Source organism: Echinops telfairi, unplaced genomic scaffold, assembly GCF_000313985.2.
Source record: "Echinops telfairi isolate 266 unplaced genomic scaffold, ASM31398v2 ScPeMD7_18;HRSCAF=68, whole genome shotgun sequence".
Classification (NCBI taxonomy): domain Eukaryota; kingdom Metazoa; phylum Chordata; class Mammalia; order Afrosoricida; family Tenrecidae; genus Echinops; species Echinops telfairi.
Window position 1 is genome coordinate 25,508,287 of NW_022103915.1, and position 20,831 is coordinate 25,529,117.

A 20,831-nucleotide genomic window follows, 5' to 3' on the forward strand; every position below is an offset into this window, starting at 1 on the left:
AAAACAAAGCACCCACAACAGAAACAACTTTAATTTGCTGCCATCCAGTTGAATCAACTCCCAGGAACTCTGTAGGACAGGAGTGAATTGCCTTGCAGTTTCTCAGAGTGTCAACCTTCCTGGGAGCAGGAAGTCTCATTACTCTCCCCCAGAGCTGCGGGTGGTTTCAGACTCCTGACCCTGCACTTAACCTCTCAATCTGTAACTCACTATGCCACCAGGGCACCTATTGAACAACTACCAATTTTTTAAAAAAAGTTATTAAACACAGCAGTAATGGGCTGAAAAAAACAGAGAGGCAAAGCCACAGATTTTATTTCTAAACACTTTATGGCAGAACCCAATGGCAGGCAGACACACGGGCCTTTTGTAACCTGTTTCACCTTTGCCTCTCTCAAAAATACAAGCGTTTGGTGTTAAACAGGAATGGGAGCCTTTGCTTAGTTCCAGCTAAAAATTTTTCAAAGTACTTGCATACATGATTAAACTCGTATTATCTCGGAAGCTTGGCACTGTGAGTGACGTGAGATCCGCTGATATAACGATGACCCCCCTACCCCCGCTCCAAGAAAATATTTGAGTGTGTGTGTGTGTGTGTGTGTGTGTGTATTTTGTTTGCTGATAAAACCCAAGTGCCTTGGGCATTAATTGTCCATATTAGGCATGTGATCAAATGCTTTTTGATGAAATTCAAACCCTCACTGTCATTGATGCTCATGTTTGTACTTGAACTACAAACCCCATGTCTTCATAAACCCAGCTTGTGGAAGTACAATGTTTTCTAAACCAGATGACAGTCCCTCTGTCTGAACTCATAACGTTGCTATCTTATCAGTTACACCCTTCACATGACCCCCTCTTTGCAACAAGGACCACGGGGAGAGAATTCTCCCAAACGACAGAGCGAGAAGCAATTCAAGAGTCATCCCTTCTGAATAACACAGAGGTAAGACCTACACACGGTGGGTGGTGCTACATATGCTTACAAATAATGGTTATTAAATAAAAGAATAGCCGTTTCATTAACTTGAATTCCCCTACAATATAAAGGTCATTTCATTATAAGAGTCACAGAAACAACAAAATTAATCCTTCCTGTCTTTTACACAAGTGGTCAGGGGTAATACGTTTGCATACATGACATGACATGAATTCTGGAAGGCAGAGACCCAGTAAAGAGAAAAGAACACGCGGAAAATAAAGGCTTTTTAAAAATTGCACGGAACCCACAGATGGGGACATCCATTGTCACTGGCTTTCAAATGAAAACAACAAGAACAAAACCCCACACAAAGCAACAACAACAACAACAAAAGCCCATCCAGGCCAGCTCTCTTTCGGTCCAAAGTGGCTCTTCTTCCCCTCGTTGTCCTTGCTCATTTCCCCCCGCCCATACGAAATCCACTTTCAAATGCCATCGCCTCCTTCTTGCCAATAAATGAAGCATTCCCAAGGCAGGATAGATAGGACAGTCAGAAACTAATAATGATAATAATAATAATGAGAAATGGCCTGCAAGCTATATTTCATGTGTCGTCCCCTCGCCTTGTCGTCCTGCCTCCGAAGAGCTTCCCAGCCAGCGTGGCATTAATCATCACACAGCAGCTCCGAGATAAAGGCCGGGTGAAATTCACTGTGCATTACTGCGTGAGATGTGGGTGCATGAATATGTGTCTCTCTCTCTCACCCAGTATCTGCAAGGAGGCAATGGAGAGACAGAGCAGGAAAAAATTCTGTCATTTGATCTATTTATACTGCCCAGGATGGTCGGGACTGCTTCCCATTGTTACTGCAGATTAAAATCATCCCCATCCTTCGGCTTTTTTTGTAGATCACCTCCCAGAGAAGGGGACAAATATTTGGCAATTTAAATTCTACCTACTCTTCTTCTTCTTCTTTTTTCATTTTATCTGCCTCAAGGGTAGGCAGACAGAGTAAGGGATAGGAGAAAGAGACAAGTGGACCAGGAGCCGGGGAACTGACTGAAGGGATGCATTCGTTTTTGCCAGTCTGAGATGGGGCCTCCAAGTCCACACCTACACCACGCTTTGTGTTAACAAGGCTTCTCATCTTGAACTGAATCTGGGGAGGCCGATTGAATGCAATATGTGAATAGATGCTACAGTCCCTTAGAAGGGCACTGCACATGTCCACAGATCCTTCCTATTGGGAATGAGGCCCCCACACGGGCAGCACTAAGGTTATCTCCGGTTTCCTTACACATGCAGAAGCTCAAGCCCCACCCGAGACCTGCATCAGAAGCTGTTCTTTCAGGAAGAACTAGTCTAGAGCGAGATGACAATGGTGGTGCCGGTGGTTGTAGAATTCCACGTGGGAGATCTGGACTTCATTCGCTCAGCCAATACAGCCCACGGGACACCACCCTCCTCTGCGATAGTTGCTTGCCTGTGACTAAGGCACTGGACAGGTTTCAGCAAGGTCTGCAGCCTATGACAGACTCAGAAGAAACATCTGGTCTACTCTCCAAACTTCAGCTAATAAAACAACCTATTGATCTTAATGGTCAGATACTGTTGAATCTGAGGCTGTCAGGAGTTGGGGGCAGCTTGGGGCAGCTAAGAAAAACAACCATTCTAGATAAAGAGACACAACCACACACACATTCTACCTCTTTCATTCGCTCCCTGACACATGATCTGAATATGCAGATGAAGTGAGAGACTGAAGGGGATGCAGGAGGTACACAAGTCAATCACGTTTCCATCAAGCACTTCTGTCAGTGACGGCTAGTCACCACAGACATGATGGGCATTTATTTCCCAGCATTCCCCTCCCCAGATGACCGAAGAACTAATGGCACCTTCTAGACTCCCTTCAGCTAGCAGAACTAGCTCTCCAGACAACCCAAGGCATTAATTAGAAGGTTTCAAAAGGCAGGGCTGTCATAACAGCCTCAGTGTGTTTCTAATTTTTACAATCACTCAAACATACACCAGAAAGGTAAGAAATCACATCCCAGCCCTGCTACCGCCTTGTCAAAGGCAGAATGGAAGGATCTGCCTTGCAGTCTGGCTCGTGATGCTTGCTGTCTGAATCACTTCCCTGCCATATAAATAGAAATCAAAGAGAGATGTGTTCTCAGAAAAAAAATAAAGAACCAATCATTGGACCTCAGTTTAAACTGGAATAATTGATTCAAGAGAAATATATTAAATCGTTTATTTTTTCATATAGAAGTGGCCATGGTGGGATTCTTTATGACAGCTTTCAGCAAAGATGGGAGATAAAGAAGTACTAGTATTTTGATGAGATGAAATGTACTCTAGTCATATGTCTCCACCATAGTTGTCGAGTCCCTGGAATGAGCACAGGGTTCTTATAGCAATAAAATTACAGTCTCTGTATGGTTGGCTCTCTCCTCTCATAGCCTTCCTCCCTCTGTCCTCTTCTTCCCCCTCATCTCTCCCCTTCCTTGCCTTTTTTCCGCTCTCATTTATCTATCAATTACAATGTTATATTACATGTACACTATAGCAACCGGAGAAAAGTTTTATCTACTTTTAATATAAGGAAAGATCTGATGCTGGTTTAGCAACTGAGACCTAAATTCTAATCCTATTGAGACTACTAATAAGTAAAAATATCTATTGATTAAGTTTCCCCAAGTTAAGCCCTGGACCTACATTAACGTAATCTGTCCTTGAAGCTACTATTACCGTTCCAATATTTCAGGTGGTAAACTCATCTCTGCAGAGTAACTACCAAACTGAAGCTTGCCCAGACCTGCGTTCTCAATACTTATCTCCTCATGAACTAAAGTCTCCAATCTCCCCGCCGATTCGCTTTTTTTCTTCACACCAGGTCACTTTCTTATAACTGTCATTGTCTTATTTAAATATGAAAAATATTGCTTCTCCCCCCCCCTGCAGTTAAGTATTTGTATAATTAATTTTATTTATTTAATGCATTTTCTCCTTTCTTGGCATTAAACAAGGCATTACACAAATGGACAGAATACCAATGGAAATGTTTCAATAAAATGATGCAACGCTGTCTATGCCAAGAACTTTGCAAGATAATGACCCAGCCAATAGCCTGGGAAAGAGGTACATGCACCTCCATTCCAAAGAAAGGTGGCTCAAATGAATGCAGAACTTATTGAACAATACACTTACTACCGTACACTAGTAACATGTTGCTGGAGATAATTAAAAGATGATGGAGCAGTGTATGGACTAGGAACTGCGGGATCTCTAGTTGGATTCAGAAGAGGATGTTTAAAGAGGAACAAACATGCTCACATCAGATGAATCTTGCCTAAAAGCAGAGAACACCATATCAGAAAGATGATTGTCTTATTTTATTACCTGCACAAAGGCATTTGGCTTGTGAGTATAATATATTATGGATATAATTGTGAAGAATTATATAACTGTACTCATAAGGAACCTGCACTTAGATCAAGTTTCAATTGTTCAAATAAAACAAGGGAATGCCGTGTAGTTTAAAATCGGGGAAAACAGGTTGTATTTTTTTATCATATTTATTCATCGGTATGCTTAGCAATAGAAAAAATGCAGCAACAGGACTGGAGTAAGACTCATTAAAAACCGACCATATGCAGAAGGCATCACCTTGCTGGCTGCAAGCAAGGGGGACTTGTGGTCTTAAGGTGCTTGCTGATGAAAATCCAGGACTGCAGCTTTCAGTGTGAATTAAACCTCAGAAATGGTCACAATGGACCAAGAAGAAACATTACGATAAACAGAGAAAAGTTGAAAGTTGCCAAGAAATTCATTTTACTTGGATCTATCACCATGCCCATGGAAGAACTCAAATAGCATCTCACATGAGACAACCCTCCTACAAAAGACTTCTTTAAATCGTTAACAAGCAAGGATTTCCCATGGAGAACTTAAGGCATACCCAACCCAAGCCCTCGTGCTCTCGGCCATCTTGTCTGCCACAGCGCTGGTGAAGAATATTGAGCACACTGTGGGCTGCCAGAGGAATGACCCAAGCTGTCTCAGGATAACGGAACGGTCCTTGGAAGATAAGAGGGCAAGACTCCATGTCGTGTACTCGTACTTCAGTCACTGTCTCTGCAGAAGGATATGATACTCGGGAAATACAGGGTCATCGAAAACGAGAAAAGCCTTTCCTAAAATAGCCTGAGGAAGTGTCTGTGATAACAGCCTCGGATTATAGCCATAATGTTGAGGATGGCTCAGGCTCAGGCAGCTTTGTTCCGTTGTCCATAGGATTACTAAAAGTTGGAACTGACTTCGGGCCTCTGAGAAACAACAATGCATCTTTTCTCCTCTCGACAAGCATTTCTTGAGCCCTGCATCATGGCAGGCACCAACTCATGTCCCAAGTGTCAAGGGATGAAATATATAGATATTTTTCCTGCTCTCGATATATTGGTTTTCTGCAATATTTGTCATCCATGTTCTTTGGAGATATAATAGGAGTGGGAAGCTAGGTTATGGGGCCAGCGGAATCAGAGGCTCACGGCCAGAGGAAACTAGGGTTCATATAATATAGTAAGTCATTATTGAAGGATGGAGAAAGCAAGGGAAGCCAGATAGAAAATGTATCCTCCTTCAATGCACCTCCAAATGAGCCTGAGAATCAGCCTCAAATTAGCATCTAGCTACACCAGTGGAAACCAGCAATGAAACACGAGGTTCCTTTTTATTTACCTGTGGAAGCTCTATGACTTATTCTAGAGAATGTCTATGGAAAGACCTTTCTCAAGGGATCTGTGAAAGGACTAGGCACAACCTTGGGAAGTGCTGGGCACCTCCAGTAAAATTAAACATATTAAATAAAGGATTAAAAAAAACCACTATGCTGTATTCGCTTCATTGGCCTATTTGTAATATCAACATATATGTCTTTAGAGATAGGTAAAGGCATCACATACCTTTTTTTTTTTTTAAGGACTACGCAATTCCAGAGAGAAAATGTTACTAGAGAGTCTTAGCAGGCAATGAGTAAATTAGAAACCAATTTCCTTCCCCCAAATTATTATCTGAGAAGGGAAAGGAAAGTACCTGTGTGAGGGTAAAGAGGAGACAGAAGATATTTTTTGGCTGGCAGCTGAAGTCTAATTAGACTGACAAATCTTCAGTGCCTTCCCCAGTTATAAGGCTTGGCAGGAAAGGAACGAGCCCAGGAGCCACACATTATGTAAGGCTGTTAATCAATATTAGTTGAGCCCTGATCCTAAAAATAAACTTCTCCAGGAAAGGAAACTGTGCGGACTCCTTGTCTTACTTCTAAGACAAGCTGGGGACAGCACAGGAAGGGTGGCTGGGCTCAGAAGGAATAATCCTTTTGGCAAGTTGACCAGGTTTGATGTTGCATGATCTGCATCCTGTTAAAGCTTAGTGTTTGGAATAATGTATCCTAATCCTAGGTAATTTGACCACTGAAAAGGACCTTCATAAAATGTAGGTCTGGCCTTGAATAGGCCACTGAGATTTGCATACTATAAATGTATCTACTACATATTTAGTTAAATCATATGACATTACTAATGCCTGATCATTTTTACACATCCCCACATGGGGTAAAAGTGTTCAGCACTCACCAGATGACTGAAATAATTGACTAACTAGAGCAACAGTTCTCAACCTGTGGATCGCGACCCCTTTGGGGGTTGAATGACCCTTTCACAGGGGTTGCCTGATTCATAACCGTAACAAAATGACAATGATGAAGTAGTAATGAAAATAATTTTATGGTTGGGGGTTACCACAACATAATGAACTGTATGAAATGCTTGTGGCCTTAGGAAGGTTGAGAACCACTGACCTAGAAGCATGCTGGAAGAAATGACCGGTGAAAATTCTAGAGAGTACAGTTCTACTTTGATACACATGGGGTTGCCTTAATAAGAACTGATTCCATAGAGCCGGGTTTGGGGCCAGTTTTGACACACAAATAGGACAACCACATGCTTCACCCTAATAGAATAGTTTGTATGCAAGACTATTCAAAGAAGCCAATTCCTACTTCAAACTGTAAGAGCATCTCCCACTAAAAAGCTTTCCTAATAGACAAGGGAACTATCTGGCTCAATCTGGGATCCTTGGAGGAGATCTGGGTCCATTGTTGGTTGTATAAGAAGAGACAAAATTAGCGTTGGTCGTTTCTCAATCCCCTTGCTCAGGAACTGTAAGATATTTGTGCATGTCTGAGTCCTGGAATAGTTTTAGTTTGAAATAGTTCTAGCTTGTATTAAAATGCATGAAAGTCTAGCATTCAGTAAAAACTTTCTATGGGATAGATCTCAACTTCAGTGCTTTCCACAGCTGACTCTATTTTCTACTCACAAGAATTCTAAAGGGGTAGAAAACGATGCCCATTTTAAGATGACAATTGAGGTACAGGGAGGCTAACCAACCCGCTCAGAGGTGGCGCATAGAAAAGCAACCGAGAGAGATCTGGGGTCTAACTGAGGGATTCGGTTCCAGAGTCCAGGCTTTTCCCTCCAGAGCTAGAGCTGGTTCCTGGAGCATTCAGTGGACACGGCTAATTTCAATCACACGGGTTTGCTTTGTTTGGGAGTAATTAGTAATAACCAGGCTAACTTGTGCTCCTCATCTTACAAATGGCACTTTGAAGATTGAGATGTGCCTGAACCAAGTCATGGCATTTTCAGTCACTTCATATGCACGTGAAGGTTAGAGGATGACTAAGGGAGACAGAAAAATGGATGATGCCTCTGAATTATAGTGTTGGCAAAGAATAATAAATATGCCGCGGACTGCAGGAAGGAGTAAAGCCAAGATGCTCTTTAGAAGCGAGGATAGTAAGACCTTGTCTCATATATTCTGGATGCATCATCGGGACAAAACCGTGTCTAGAAAAAGACATCATGATTCATAAAGTAGATGGTCAGAGAAAAAGAGGAAGTCCCTTTATGTGATGGCTTGGCAGAGTGATTGAAAGCACGAACTTGCAAACAATTGTGAGGATGGCACAGGATTAGACAGTGTTTTGTTAGGATATATATAGGTATCTGTGAGTCAGAACCATCTTGGTGACTTATTAAAAAGAACATCTTCCCTAGCCTGAAACTACAAGCAGAACAGAAGGGAGACTTTCATACAGGTAACGGTCACACGGCCTGAAAAACCATTGCTTCCTTTTGGGATTTTTTAAAGAGGGTCACATGGAAACATTCCATTGCCAACTTTTGTGAAGTATGAGATGAGAAAATCTCAATGCAGTTTCTAGTCTTTCATTTCTATTGTTTATTAGGATGCTTTCAATCCAAGCTGACCATTGTGATTTTCTGGTAATTTTCTGGTGCCGAGCAGAAACTGGCCAATGTCAAGGTGACTTAATCATGCCCAGCCCAGGGAAGTAGGACATGATCAACCAGGCTAATAGCTTATAAATGATTTCAAATCATGATTTGGACAGACCGCACTGAGCTCTTTCTTGCTGATAATCATTTGGGCAGGGGCCCAAAGTAAAAGAATACGCATTATTCTTGGAAGTATTTTTCTCCTGGCCCTTTCTTCTCTCTTCAGTGTATTTTGTTCATAGTGGCTGGACATTAATGCTAAGAGACTCCTGCTTCTCAGAGTTTCATTCTTCTAAACGGAACTGAGAACCAAAGGATTGCAAGGAATACTGACTAAATGCTTCCATTTTAGTAGCCGACCTATACATTTAATGATGGTAAACCTACACACATTGGGGTCAGCTGTAGTGGACATATGTGATTGCTTGGGCATCCCAGATGGGAAATTTTCAGGGAGCCTAATCCTGTTCTCTCTTCTCACCTTTCTGCCATCTGGATGATTCTCAGGCCAAGGCTGTCAGTATACAGATCCCTTTTTCTGGCAAACCACCTTCCATTCCCTCTGCTAGTTGGACATGGCTATTTCTTCTTCTTCTTCTTCTTTTTAATCATTTTATTAGGGGCTCATACAACTCTTATCACAAGCCATACATGCATCAATTGTGTAAAGCACATTTGTACATTCATTGCCCTCATCACTCTCAAAGCATTTGCTTTCCACTTAAGCCCCTGGCATCAGCTCCTAATTTCCCCCCTCCCTCCCCGCTCCCCTCCCTCATGAGCCCTTGATAACTTATAAATTATTATTTTGTCATATCTTGCCCTGTCTGATGTCTCCCTTCACCCACTTTTCTGTTGTCATCCCCCAGGGAGGAGGTCACATATACATCCTTGTATTTGGTTCCCCCTTTTGAACCCACCCTCCCTCTACCCTCCCAGTATCGACACTCACACCACTGGTCCTGAAAGGATCATCCACCCTGGATTCCCTTTGTTTCTGGTTCCTATCTGTACCAGTGTACATCCTCTGGTCTAGCCCGACTTGCAAGGTAGAATTGGGATCATGATAGTGGGGGTGGGGAACATTTAGGAACTAGAGGAAAATTGTATGTTTCATCGTTGCTACATCGCACCCTGACTGGCTCGTCTCCTCCCCGAGACCCTCCTGTAAGGGGAGGGACATGACCTATTCTTGCCCCAAGAATTATCATCTCTGACTTCAATTATTTAGCTCTGCCTTCCACCAACTTATAACTTATTCCTTTCACCACCTGTTCAGTGGTACTCATTTTATAAGACCTAATTCTAATCTTCTCATCAACCCTAATTTCAAATCCCCTTATCCTTGGGATCCAGCTTGGCTATCCCAATATATATCACCATTCAAAAAGTATTGCCTTATATTGACATCTAATATCAAGTCAAGGTAACTTAACCATTGATTAGCACAGAGAGAGTGGGACATGGTAAACCCTGCTAGTAGTTTTTAAGCAATTTCTTGTTTCTTTTAGTTTATAAATTCCATGAAGTAGGGTCTCTGGATTATGTTTTTCTTTGCAGATTCAAAATGTGTAGGTAGACATGTCATAACACAGCATTGTCTCTACAACCAGATTGGTTTAAAAACTGAAGAGAGAATTAAAGATGGGTGCTGAGTGACCAGCTAAGTTCATTTCTGAGATCTTAGAGGCTTGGTCGGTCAGAATTTCAGTCTCCCAAGTCAAGGCTGACTCTCTTTCAAATCCCTACTCCCTCAGATGACTCTAATCCCTGCTCTGTGATGATGGCACAAGACTGGGCACTCTTTCTCACTATTCTACACAAGGTTGTTATGAGTTGGAACTGATTTAATGGCACGACAACAACAATAATTTGTGTCCGTCTGTCCCCTTTTTGCAACCAGTTCGACTGGTTCTTACTTTTCTTATTAAGAAGAGAGATTTGCATCTCCTTCCCTCCAAAGGGAAGTTCTACAACCACTTTTACCAAGGGAATATGACTAATTTGACACGATACCAATTTTCTGACCCCTTCCTTAAGATCCAGCAGACTCTGGCTCCTGTCCCTGGCAACACTTGGTGAGATCCAAGCTTCCGTGAATAATGGGGCAGCTACTCGGCTGAAAGACGCCCTGGCAAGGTCGTGAAACTACACGAAAAGAAGAAGCACTCAGTTGAGCCCAGTCTTTCCACGAAAGGACGAAGAGTTCGGCTCCAGAACAGAGCAGGCCCGAGTTGATTCTCTTTGAGTGACCGGAGTCAGCTCCTTGGAAGTCAGAAGAATTGACTAGCCATACTCTGATCAAATTTTTGATTCACAAAATTATGAAATCCGGTAATATGATTGCTGTTTAAGTCACTATATTATGCAACAGTTTGGTTCATAGCACTTGTTAACCCGGATATATGGTGACTTGCTCAAGTTTGTATATGTATTACAAGGAAGAACCAGGTTTTCAACTACAATATGTGGTGTCCAAGTACCTGCACTGAATCACTATGTGTAGCCTTGCCACTTTTAAAGGAAAATAAATGATCAAAAACACCCAGGCTATACTGGTGAAGAGAAAACTTCCCTCAAGCTTTCCTACTTTCAGTTGCTAGATGATGATAAGTTATTACTTTGTTTGCATTAATTAATATTTATTGAGGGCCTACTAAGTACTACATATTTACTTGAGAATTATCACCCACTCACATATTTCTCAATGGCTGCCTTTTTTTTTCCACCCAAGGAAGCATCCTAGAGACAGCCTTCTTAATAGTGGGTGAAGAGTTGATGCTTGAACAGCAGAGCTGAACAATTTAACGTAATTCCTGGCACGGTATAGAGTTCCACAGTCATAGCAGTAACCAAAACCAGAGTATCTGAGACATCAAAGTGCCAATTACTTTCAGGAGACTCAAGCACTGGAAGGCCAAATCAAGTCAAGAACCATTTGTTCACACTGTAAAGAGCCCGCTAAAAGCACTTAGTACGTTTCCTTTGATCTGAAATCAGCACCATCCAAGACCCACTGCAAATGAACAGTTCAAATGATGCTTTCTCAGTTGATGCTTTAAGAAAGAAATTGTGGATTTTTGAAGAGCCAGGTTTTCACACTTGTGAATTCATATTCTTTTGTTTCTCCTGGAAGAATTCTCCCCCTCCCTCCCTGTTTCATGAACCCTTGACAATTAACAAATTATTATTTTGTCATGTCTTGCACTGTCCGGTGTCTCCCCCATCCCCTTGTCTGTTGTCCATACCCCTGGGAGGGGGTGATAGGTAGGTCATTGTGATCAGTTTCCCCTTTCTCCCCCCACCTTCCCCTTACCCTCCTGGTACGTTACTCTCAATATTGATCCTGAGGAGTTTATCAGTCCTATATTCCCTGTGTATCCAGCTCTTATCTGTACCCATGTACATGATCTGGTCTAGCCAGATTTGTGAGGCAGAATTGTTTATGCATTTTTTGAAGGAGAAAAGACCCACACAGATCCTTATCAGCTTCCTCTCTGAATCCCTAACATTAAAATCTTCTGAGGGCAGTGAGGTCATGCCTTTTAGGATGAGAGGACCATCGCCTGCTACCATGAAGAAGAAGTCCTTTGTTCCTCTGCTTCCCACAGAGTTAGCACAATGCGTTTTGACAGAAACAAAACAACTCTGCCAAGATCGGTGCAGACAGAACTATCCTTTCACCCACAATAAACCGATCTGCTCTCGAGCTATAGAGAGTCATAATAGAAATATATATTGCCTTTTATCTTCATTTCAGGGAGTAGAGTGAAGTGTCAGGAGTTATTGCTTTAATATCAGTAGAGATGATGCCCCCCCTTTTTTTAAGCATGTGTGTAGATATGCATGTAATAGCACATGGGACTTTAAGATGACTATGCTAACCAGGTTCTTGGTTATCTTTTAAACTATGTACCCTTGTCTTGATCACATCTTTAGTAAATATAGCTGGAAATGGTTCCTGTGGGGTCAGACAAATAGCAGTGTCTGGATATTTCTGCTTTAAAAAAATAAGGAGGAAAGAGAAGAGGAATCCATCACTTCTACCTCTATTTACACTTATAAACTTAATTCAAAAGATTTGGAACACATAGGAGATTTAAATGATAATTGGCAAAGTTTACAGTGTCTATGAGTTGATGGAAAGATATGGCAAAGCCTCAATTGAGCCTCTAGACAATGTCTTAAAACTAAGAAGCAGTAGGGACATGTACTGATCCACTGAATTTTCCACAAACACTAACCAGGCTAGGGACAATTTTCCCCACAAACAATTGGAATGTTTTATTTTATGCCAGAGCATTTAAGGCTAATAACTCGATTAACCTCCTACCCCCGACTACCTAGATTTATGAAATGCCAAGGGAGGTGGCAAAGTATTAAGCCTTAGCTGGGGTATAATTACTTTCAAGTGGAAAAACAAAAACCTTACCACAAAACTAAGAAGTTCCTGCTGAGCTAAACTCAAACCTTTAAATGTTCTAATGTAATTAGTATCTTGCTCAAATATAAAAGAAACAAAATGGACCAAAAATAAAAAGACTGACAAGTACTTAATCAAAACTCAATATCAAACACAAAGAACATTTTACAAGGATTAGTTGCACCTCTGGCTCCAATTGCCCTTGATTTGATAGTACCCATTGCCCCCAATAATGAACAATTCATATTCCAGCAAAGCCATCTGGAGGAGCTGAATAGACAAGGATGAGGACATCATCTTTCATATGATAACACATTAGCCTTGCCCCTTTTTCCCTCTCTGCTATTTGAAAAGGAAAGGTAATAAAATAAGGGAAGGGAGTATTTTATACAGAAGGTATTGCCCATTGCTCATTTTGAATAAGAGAATGACCATTTCAGTGATAAATAGGTTAGAAATAATAAACCAAGAGTCCTACAAGACTTCAATAACTCCTTCAGCATTGACTTTGTCTTTTCCTACTCTTGGGTCTTATTGCAATGAACCTCTGTAGGCATCCTTCCTATAGACAACTACAAATATCCATTCAGACTTTTCAGTTAGGTAGCAACATTGACCATGATAGCAATAGACCATGACGCAGAAACAAGGAAATGGAAACAATAGAAAGGCTTACCTGAATGCTGGCTGTAGAGCGGTTCTTGCGGGTGGTAGTAGTCGCCATTGTTGTGGTGGTTTCCATTAAAGTGGTAGACATTTCTGGTGGCATGGAAGTGGTCTGTGTTGTTCCCAAGATAGATGGGACTTCTCCCACAAGTCGGACACTTCCATTGATTCTAATATTGGGGTTATTCTCAGCTGCCATGTTCAGTACTTTCAAACCATCATAATAGAGCCCAGAAAGTTGGCCTTGGAAGAGACGTCCTTTATCCTTTCCACCAATGGCTATTTGCGCCTGGGTGTTGAAGATGGTTAACTGCCGGCCTAGTGGGTTGGGTGGAGGAAACAGCATTATTCCCAAACATTTTCTTTTCCTTACCTGGTCTGAATGGACCAGGTATTAAAACAGGTTTCCTTGAGAAACTGACTAGGAGAAAAATTGATTATAAAAACTCAATAGGCATTGGCAAGTAACTTTTTACTATGGTTACCTCTTCCACTGCCTAGCTGAAAATTCTAGGTAACCTAACAATGGAGTCTTCATTATGAGAAAGGAGAAATCTTGATTTTATGAGGATCAGCATTACTGTTTTCTTGGGTATGTATTTCAGATGATATAAAGAAACTTCCAAATTATTTCACAATTATACTAAGCCATTGATACCTATTGCGCTTATTTTTTAAAGCTACAAGGGCACATAAAATGATGTAGAGGAGATGTATACAGTAAAGCAAACTTCAGTGAGATTAACCAAAACACTGAATTAAAAAATAGTTTTGCTACTTAAATAAAATTAATTGAAATTAAATTCTAAGAGACCTGGATTCATTGCATATTTGTAAAAAATTGAGTGGCCAAATACCTTATTTTCCAGTACTCTTCATTGTATATAATTTTCTACATACACTTCATGATCTATAAACACATTTCCTATCTCTATTAACTTTTTGAAAGATTGTAGTTACCCAATTAAATCATTTTCTAAGAGATGGGAAATAAATAGGCATTGATAATGCTATCATGTGAAATAACAGATCAGAATTATTGATCTTCTAAAGAGTGCTAGTATTCGTGATGAAAGCAACACATAAAACGTTTTAAATGATACAGATGTTAATGACTTGAATATCAATATTCCACCTCCCTTGGATTTCTCACGTGGAAACAACTTGATTCTGTGGAAAGAAAACTATCAGAGTAAAACAGAGGCAGAATAGATTTTCTAAAAGTGTAACTCAACTTATTTTATCCCCAACGATATCTACTTAGAAAGCACACTGCAATGCCAGGTGTATTACAGAAAAACTCAAACAACTTTTTAAGATTCATTGGAGTCTCTCAGGATTTATGCTAAGGAGCTATGCTCTTATTTCCTAAGATTCCTTGCTTCTGTTTCTTCCAAATGGGGAAAGGGAACTCCAACAATTTATTAAAGGCATTGAGTATATATCCTTTTTAAAATTGTGTTCCTTTTTAGTAAGTGATCAAAATGTACCAGCCATTCCTAATCTAATCACCTAAATTATTTGAGGTCCCCTACCCAAAAAAAAGACCCTGGAAATAATGCTTTCCCCCCCCTTATTTAATAAAGGAGTATATATTTTAAAGAGAGATTTTGGCTCCACGATTCCAACATTATAGAGGTGTTTTGTGCTGTTATGGCTCTTAATTTCATCACCTGGTCTTAAAAAACTACACTTCCTACTCCTTAAGTACCCAGTGTACAATGTGGAACGTGAGCTATGTGGAATGGAAGAAATGAAGAAGGAAGAGACTAAATACTGTGTCAGCTCAGAGTCAACGGTGCTCATTTGGCCAACTCTTCAGCATCTATTTGTAGGGAGTGATTTATGAATACCCTCAACCCCTTCAAGGCCTCAGACCTTGCAATATGGACAGTTTTGTTATAATGCACATAACCTGCTTTTTATAAGCATCTTTTGACCATGAAAATGAGATTTTTTTCCTGGGCTTCAGGATAACACAATTACTCTGATCTCAAGGGGAGAATCAAAACAGATCTTGTCGATTTCTATTATTTTGCCATCATTTCCTTCATACACTCTAACATATTATTTATTCATCTCTTTCTTTGTATATAGTCCATCACTGGTGGTGATGAATTACAGGTTTGTCATAGGTAGAGGATTTTTTATTTCCAATATTCCTGAAATTGCTTCACAGTGATAACATCTATAATGACGCTCATCTCTCCTAGTGGAATTATTCTTCCAATGCTTAAAAATAAAAAGAGACACCGAGAAGATTAAAATAGAAAATTAGATTACACTGGTTAGAATTGATCACTCTTCTTCATTCAAGTTACCATAGTTTACTTCTTAAAAACTACTCTTTGCTTGTTCAAGCCTGACTCATCAGCAGGAAAAGTAGGAATGTGTCGTGGGCTATAACACTAAGCTGTGCTCCTGGCTGCTGTTGCTGTCTCAGGGATATCTGACTAGTCACGTCTTGGGGGGAAAAAAACCAAAAAACACCTAAGCACAAGGAGAAAAGAAAGGGCTTGTCTGTGTTTGAATTTTCCATAGCATTGTGGCAAACAAATTGTTTCATGGCCTGTTTCTGCTTAGATTTGTGCTTCTTCTCTTTCAAGATCCTTGGGTGCAGTGGTTGGGGCAAACTAGCAGTCATGAAAAGAAGCACTTTCATTTCTCTACCACGACTTCACTAATCATTTATCTCAGAGAGGGAGTGAGTGCATCATAATTGGCCTTCACTTACTAACCTCATCCTATGAAGGATTAGAGGGACTGAAGGATGAAAATTTATTTTTTATCATTTGTCCATGAATTAACTCTAACAGGGAGATTTCATCCTTATCTCTTCCTATGATCAATTGTGTCTTTATCATATGAGTTTAATACCTATACTTACACAAATGCATATATATGTATTATAGGGGTGTATTTTTCCCTCAGATTGAGAATTGGTGTACCATTCGTAACATAAAATTGGGTTAATAATAATAATAATGTTTAAGTTTTATAATAGTTACCTTTAATAATTATCTTTATATTACTCACTTAATTTGAGTGTTATAATACCACTACAGAATGGTTAACAGGTTACATTTTGTTTAGGTTTTTTTCTGAATCCTCATCCTCATGGAAGTCATTAATTGTTACCTCGTTTGGACATCAAGTTCACATACTGGTTCAATTAAATCTTTGCACATCTCCAGTCAGTGTTGCTCAAAGACTAATTAACTAAACCTCAGAACACCCTTGAGGAATAAACAGCATTATTTCTCCTCTCCTTAGATGGGAAAGCGGAGATATAAAGAGGTTAAATGGATTGTCTAAGGTCAGAAAATCAGTCAATAGTAGACAGAGATAAACCTGTCTTGGGAATGCTATGACTCAAAGGCAGATAGAACTCCAAAAAGGCATTCCAAGTCCTTCCTAAAGCACCTCACTTGTGATCCTTCCATGTTGAGCTTTGCACTTACTGTCTGTATAGACCTTGTGGTCCATATTTTCTATTCCTTTTAAAAATTAGCTAGGCAGGGGAAGAGGTAAAGCAATAAAGGAATATTACTCACCCAAATGGTTTTTAAAAAGTAATGTCAGTGAAAGCAATAGTGTGCAAATCATACTTTTCAATATCATATGCATATAGAAATATAGATATATTTGGTTAACAAACTAAAATGCATTCTTCCAGCCTAATTACTCAACCACCTCTGCCCAAACCGCAATTGAAAACATTCTAATGAGTGTAAACTGATTAGAAGGAAAACCAAAAGCCTACTAATAACTTTATAATGGGTTATACAAATGAAAGTGCCCGGCATGGCATGCTATTCAACTTAAGACTTCAAAAGGCAATGGAGTAAAAGAAAATATTATTAACAGAACATTGAAAGAAACCAAAAAAAAAAAAAAAAGTTCTCTCAGGCACATGAGACTCAGACATGCATCTAGTTTTCTTTTCTTTTTTAAAAAGTGAGGCAGTCATTGTCTTTAATGTTAAAGGGACTTTATGAGCTAGTGATTACTGAACAAAATTATTTGCTTTTTAGAGTTAGTCTTAATTTTTTTTTAATTAGACCACATGCACTAAAAACAGGGCAAACAGTTAAGACTCAGTGAGGATTTTCAGTGTTTAAAGGTTCAAATGCTTTCACCCAACTTTAGAACAATAGTAAGATTTAGGCTTTTAATTTTTAAAAAAAACACATACTAAGAAATTTATCAAATTATATATATATATTGGTATATGTGTAATGCCATCAAATCTCTACAAATGTTAAGAACAACATTTCAAGGCAAGAGTACCTTATACTGACTGGCTCAGGAAAGAATTGAATAAATTTCATAAAACAAAATTTCCTTCCTTGAAAGACCACAGCTTGCTTCCTAGAAAAGAGAAGTCACACAGAAAATTCTAACATCCGTGCTAACCGATGCCCTCTTTTATTAACAGAGTGGTTGTTTTCTTCAGCAAATCTGAAACTGGTTTTGGCTTTCCCTTGCCAACTCATTGTTTTAACCTCTTACACTTTTGTTGTATTAAAAAAAATAATAATGTGGGTACCACACACCCAAAGTGTAAATTCAATTCTTTCTTTTCTTTTTTTTTTTAAGTTTCAGTCAGCAATCAGGAGTAGGACACAATTCACTTTTACGAAAACACTTTTGCCTCTGTAGTTTTGAATTTAAAGGCAAAATTTGTCTTTGTCGGTTTTTTTGTTTAAAAACAAAGGTTTAAAAAGTACTGTTCCCCTTCTAGCATTTGTGTTAAGCAGTTTTAAAGTTATAAAAATCAACCTATGATTTTCTTGTTTTTGCTGAACCATGATACGGAGAGTCAAGCCAAATCAGCCGGAAGATGTCAGTTTAAAAAGTACTTTTGAAATTTCTTTAGGAAGCTTTGGTATAAGAGGTGATTTAAAACAAATTAACAAAGAATATCATGCAGTGGTTAGAGTTCCATATACGATTTTTAAAAGAGGTTATTGGAAATTTTTGTTGGTGGTTGTCCCACTGATGGCAAGCGAGATGTTAGTCCCTTTAACTGTATTTTAATGGCAATGTATTATAGCATGATTTATCAACATATGGCAGGTGGAAGCGGACACAAATTATAATGAAAATTAAAACAGTCATTTATGCAGCAGGCGATTATCATTTAAGAAACATTTATTTGCAGGCTTTAAAAATGAGGGTTTAGGATCAAATGATTTTTAAAATGAAAGTTTTCATGATGGTTTACCTTTTTCCTGCAGCCACTCTTCTACGGGCCGGTTATATTTGAAGGGGATTTTCTGTTTTACCATTTGGAAGCGCTCATTATCAGTGTTGCCTTTAAAGTTTAAAAAACAGCTTAAAGAACAATCTGAAAAGTCAATATGTCATTAAAAAACATCCTAGGCTTTTGGTTCGTTTTATGAAGTGTTTAGAGAGAGATATCAATTTTTCTTAGTAGAGGTGGAGTTGAAGTCACTCTGCCCTTAGTTGATACATGGGGCGGGGGAAGGGGGGTCAGGTTAGTCTTAGCTATGCAGTGCTCCACTGTGTTTGAAAATGGGGCCTCAGAGGGTGCTCTGCAAAGGTGAGGCGCCCTTCATTCATCTTCATCTCTGCCTGGCCACACCTTAGTTGGGCCAATTTAGGCATAAGGATCAGATTGACCCATCAGTAATTTCCCCGAAATAATATGTCCTTCAGTCAGACGACTCTACTATACACATATCTCTTGCATTTGAAACTACTGTATCTTTGGGCAGAAAGAAGCTAAGGAAGGCAGTTTAAGCTTCGGTGCCAAAGGGAAACTTCTTATTTATATAGGACACCCCAAATCCCAAGATCTATGTTAAACACAAAAGGGTTTCAAAAAGTTTGCGGAGAAATTTCATGACCTATTAATTCCATTCTTCCAACATTTCTCAAAACTTCCTCATATGTCGACTTTCACATTTCACATTCCTAAACTTTCACTTTCACATTTCTTTGGCCACACATTTGTTCCCCATTTCAAAGAAGAGAACCCAAAACAAATAACTGGGAATGAAATACGTACTAACTATAACGACAATGTAGTTGCTCAACTTTTGAGAACCTGAATTATCAGGAGACACTGTCAGTAGACACTGACTTGCTGCGCTTTCTCTATCTTTCTTTCCATTCTATAAGAGATCTTTCCAAAACAAGCACTCTTACAGCCTGTTAGGTACTCATTTTCCAAGCATGAAATACCTAATTAGGTTCAAGGCTCAAAGATAATGCTTTTAACAGCATGTACCCCACCTTTCTCCTTTCATGAGTTTGCTGATACTTCACCTGGATGGTTTCTCTAATTAAAATAGACTTGGAGAGTGGTTATTGTGCAGCTCCAGTGGATATACATCCACTCCTTAATTATTGACATCATTAGGCCCCATAAATGAATGTGAAAATGGAGGATGGCTACATCAGGTCACAAAATGAAGGCTGAATACACCGTTGCACAACTGGCATGTTAGGGCACTGCATTGCATCGCCCGCATAACTGACAAAACACTTTGAGACTCACGGCCCAATCAAGTTAACACATAACCTTAACCATCACAGCGGCTACTATTCTCGCCTCACACCGCGGCATTTATTATTGCCAGGTGTATATCATTAATGAACAAACTACTCAGTAGAGTTGTGATATTGTCATGAATGCAAAATGTTGTATGACAAGATAGGCAACATCTTCAGTCGATGTTCTTTAAATTGCCAAGTAAGGGAGCCATGCTTTGGGGAGCGTTCTGTTCCGTTACATGGATCAAGCAGAAACTGGTGAATTTAAATGCATTACTTTGGGTCCGTAGTCTTACAGCAGCACCAAGGGAATCCCATTCCAAATTACAAACATTAAAAATGAATTCAAAACCTCAAAGCAGTTGGCCTGTAAAATGTTTAAAAGAAGTCCAAATGTCATAACAAAGGTCAGAGTTGATTATAACAGCAGACCAAGGGAATGACGGCAACGTGATGACGTTCAATCACAGGGCCACCTCTAAATAGGGATTCTGATTGGGTAACATCATTCCACATGTGCCTAAACTGGCACCTGCCTTTGTTAGGGATGGGAGTAGGGTGATCCTAGGGCAGGACCGGCACGGAGGAGGCAATTTGCAAAGTTTCCCATTCGTTTCTCCTATGAACAATTTCCAAGAAGGTGACTCATTACATTTACTATCCAAGAGTAAAGAGACAAGGGATTGTGAAAAAGAGAACTGTGGATCTGCTTCCAGACTGTATTATCTGGCTTCTGTGTGGCCTGACATAGATCACACTATAATAATCCTTTCTGTAAAGTCCAATAGGTCTAAAGAGTAACATGAGCATTTCAAACAATTATATAAACTTTTCTTTAAAGGGGTATTTTTCTCAGAAAGGAAAGGTGGGGTAGATTGAGAGAAGTTCAGAATGGCCACATCTTGTTTCCTCCAGAACTCTATGAACACACACACA

The 20,831-nt window shown here is 39.7% G+C and overlaps 1 protein-coding gene across 16 annotated transcripts in view; it reads right to left on the reverse strand.

The window, feature by feature from the left end:
- The window catches only part of NRXN3 (neurexin 3), a 1,902,419-nt gene that overhangs the window by 168,300 nt on the left and 1,713,288 nt on the right, over positions 1–20,831 (reverse strand). For all 16 annotated transcript variants that reach the window (XM_030884921.2, XM_045287970.1, XM_045287968.1 and 13 more), the window contains 2 exons: positions 18,601–18,690; positions 13,384–13,691 (listed from right to left, as the gene is read on the reverse strand). In XM_030884921.2, coding sequence (XP_030740781.1) covers positions 13,384–13,691; positions 18,601–18,690 — 398 coding nt within the window. The remainder of the gene's footprint in view (positions 1–13,383; positions 13,692–18,600; positions 18,691–20,831) is intronic.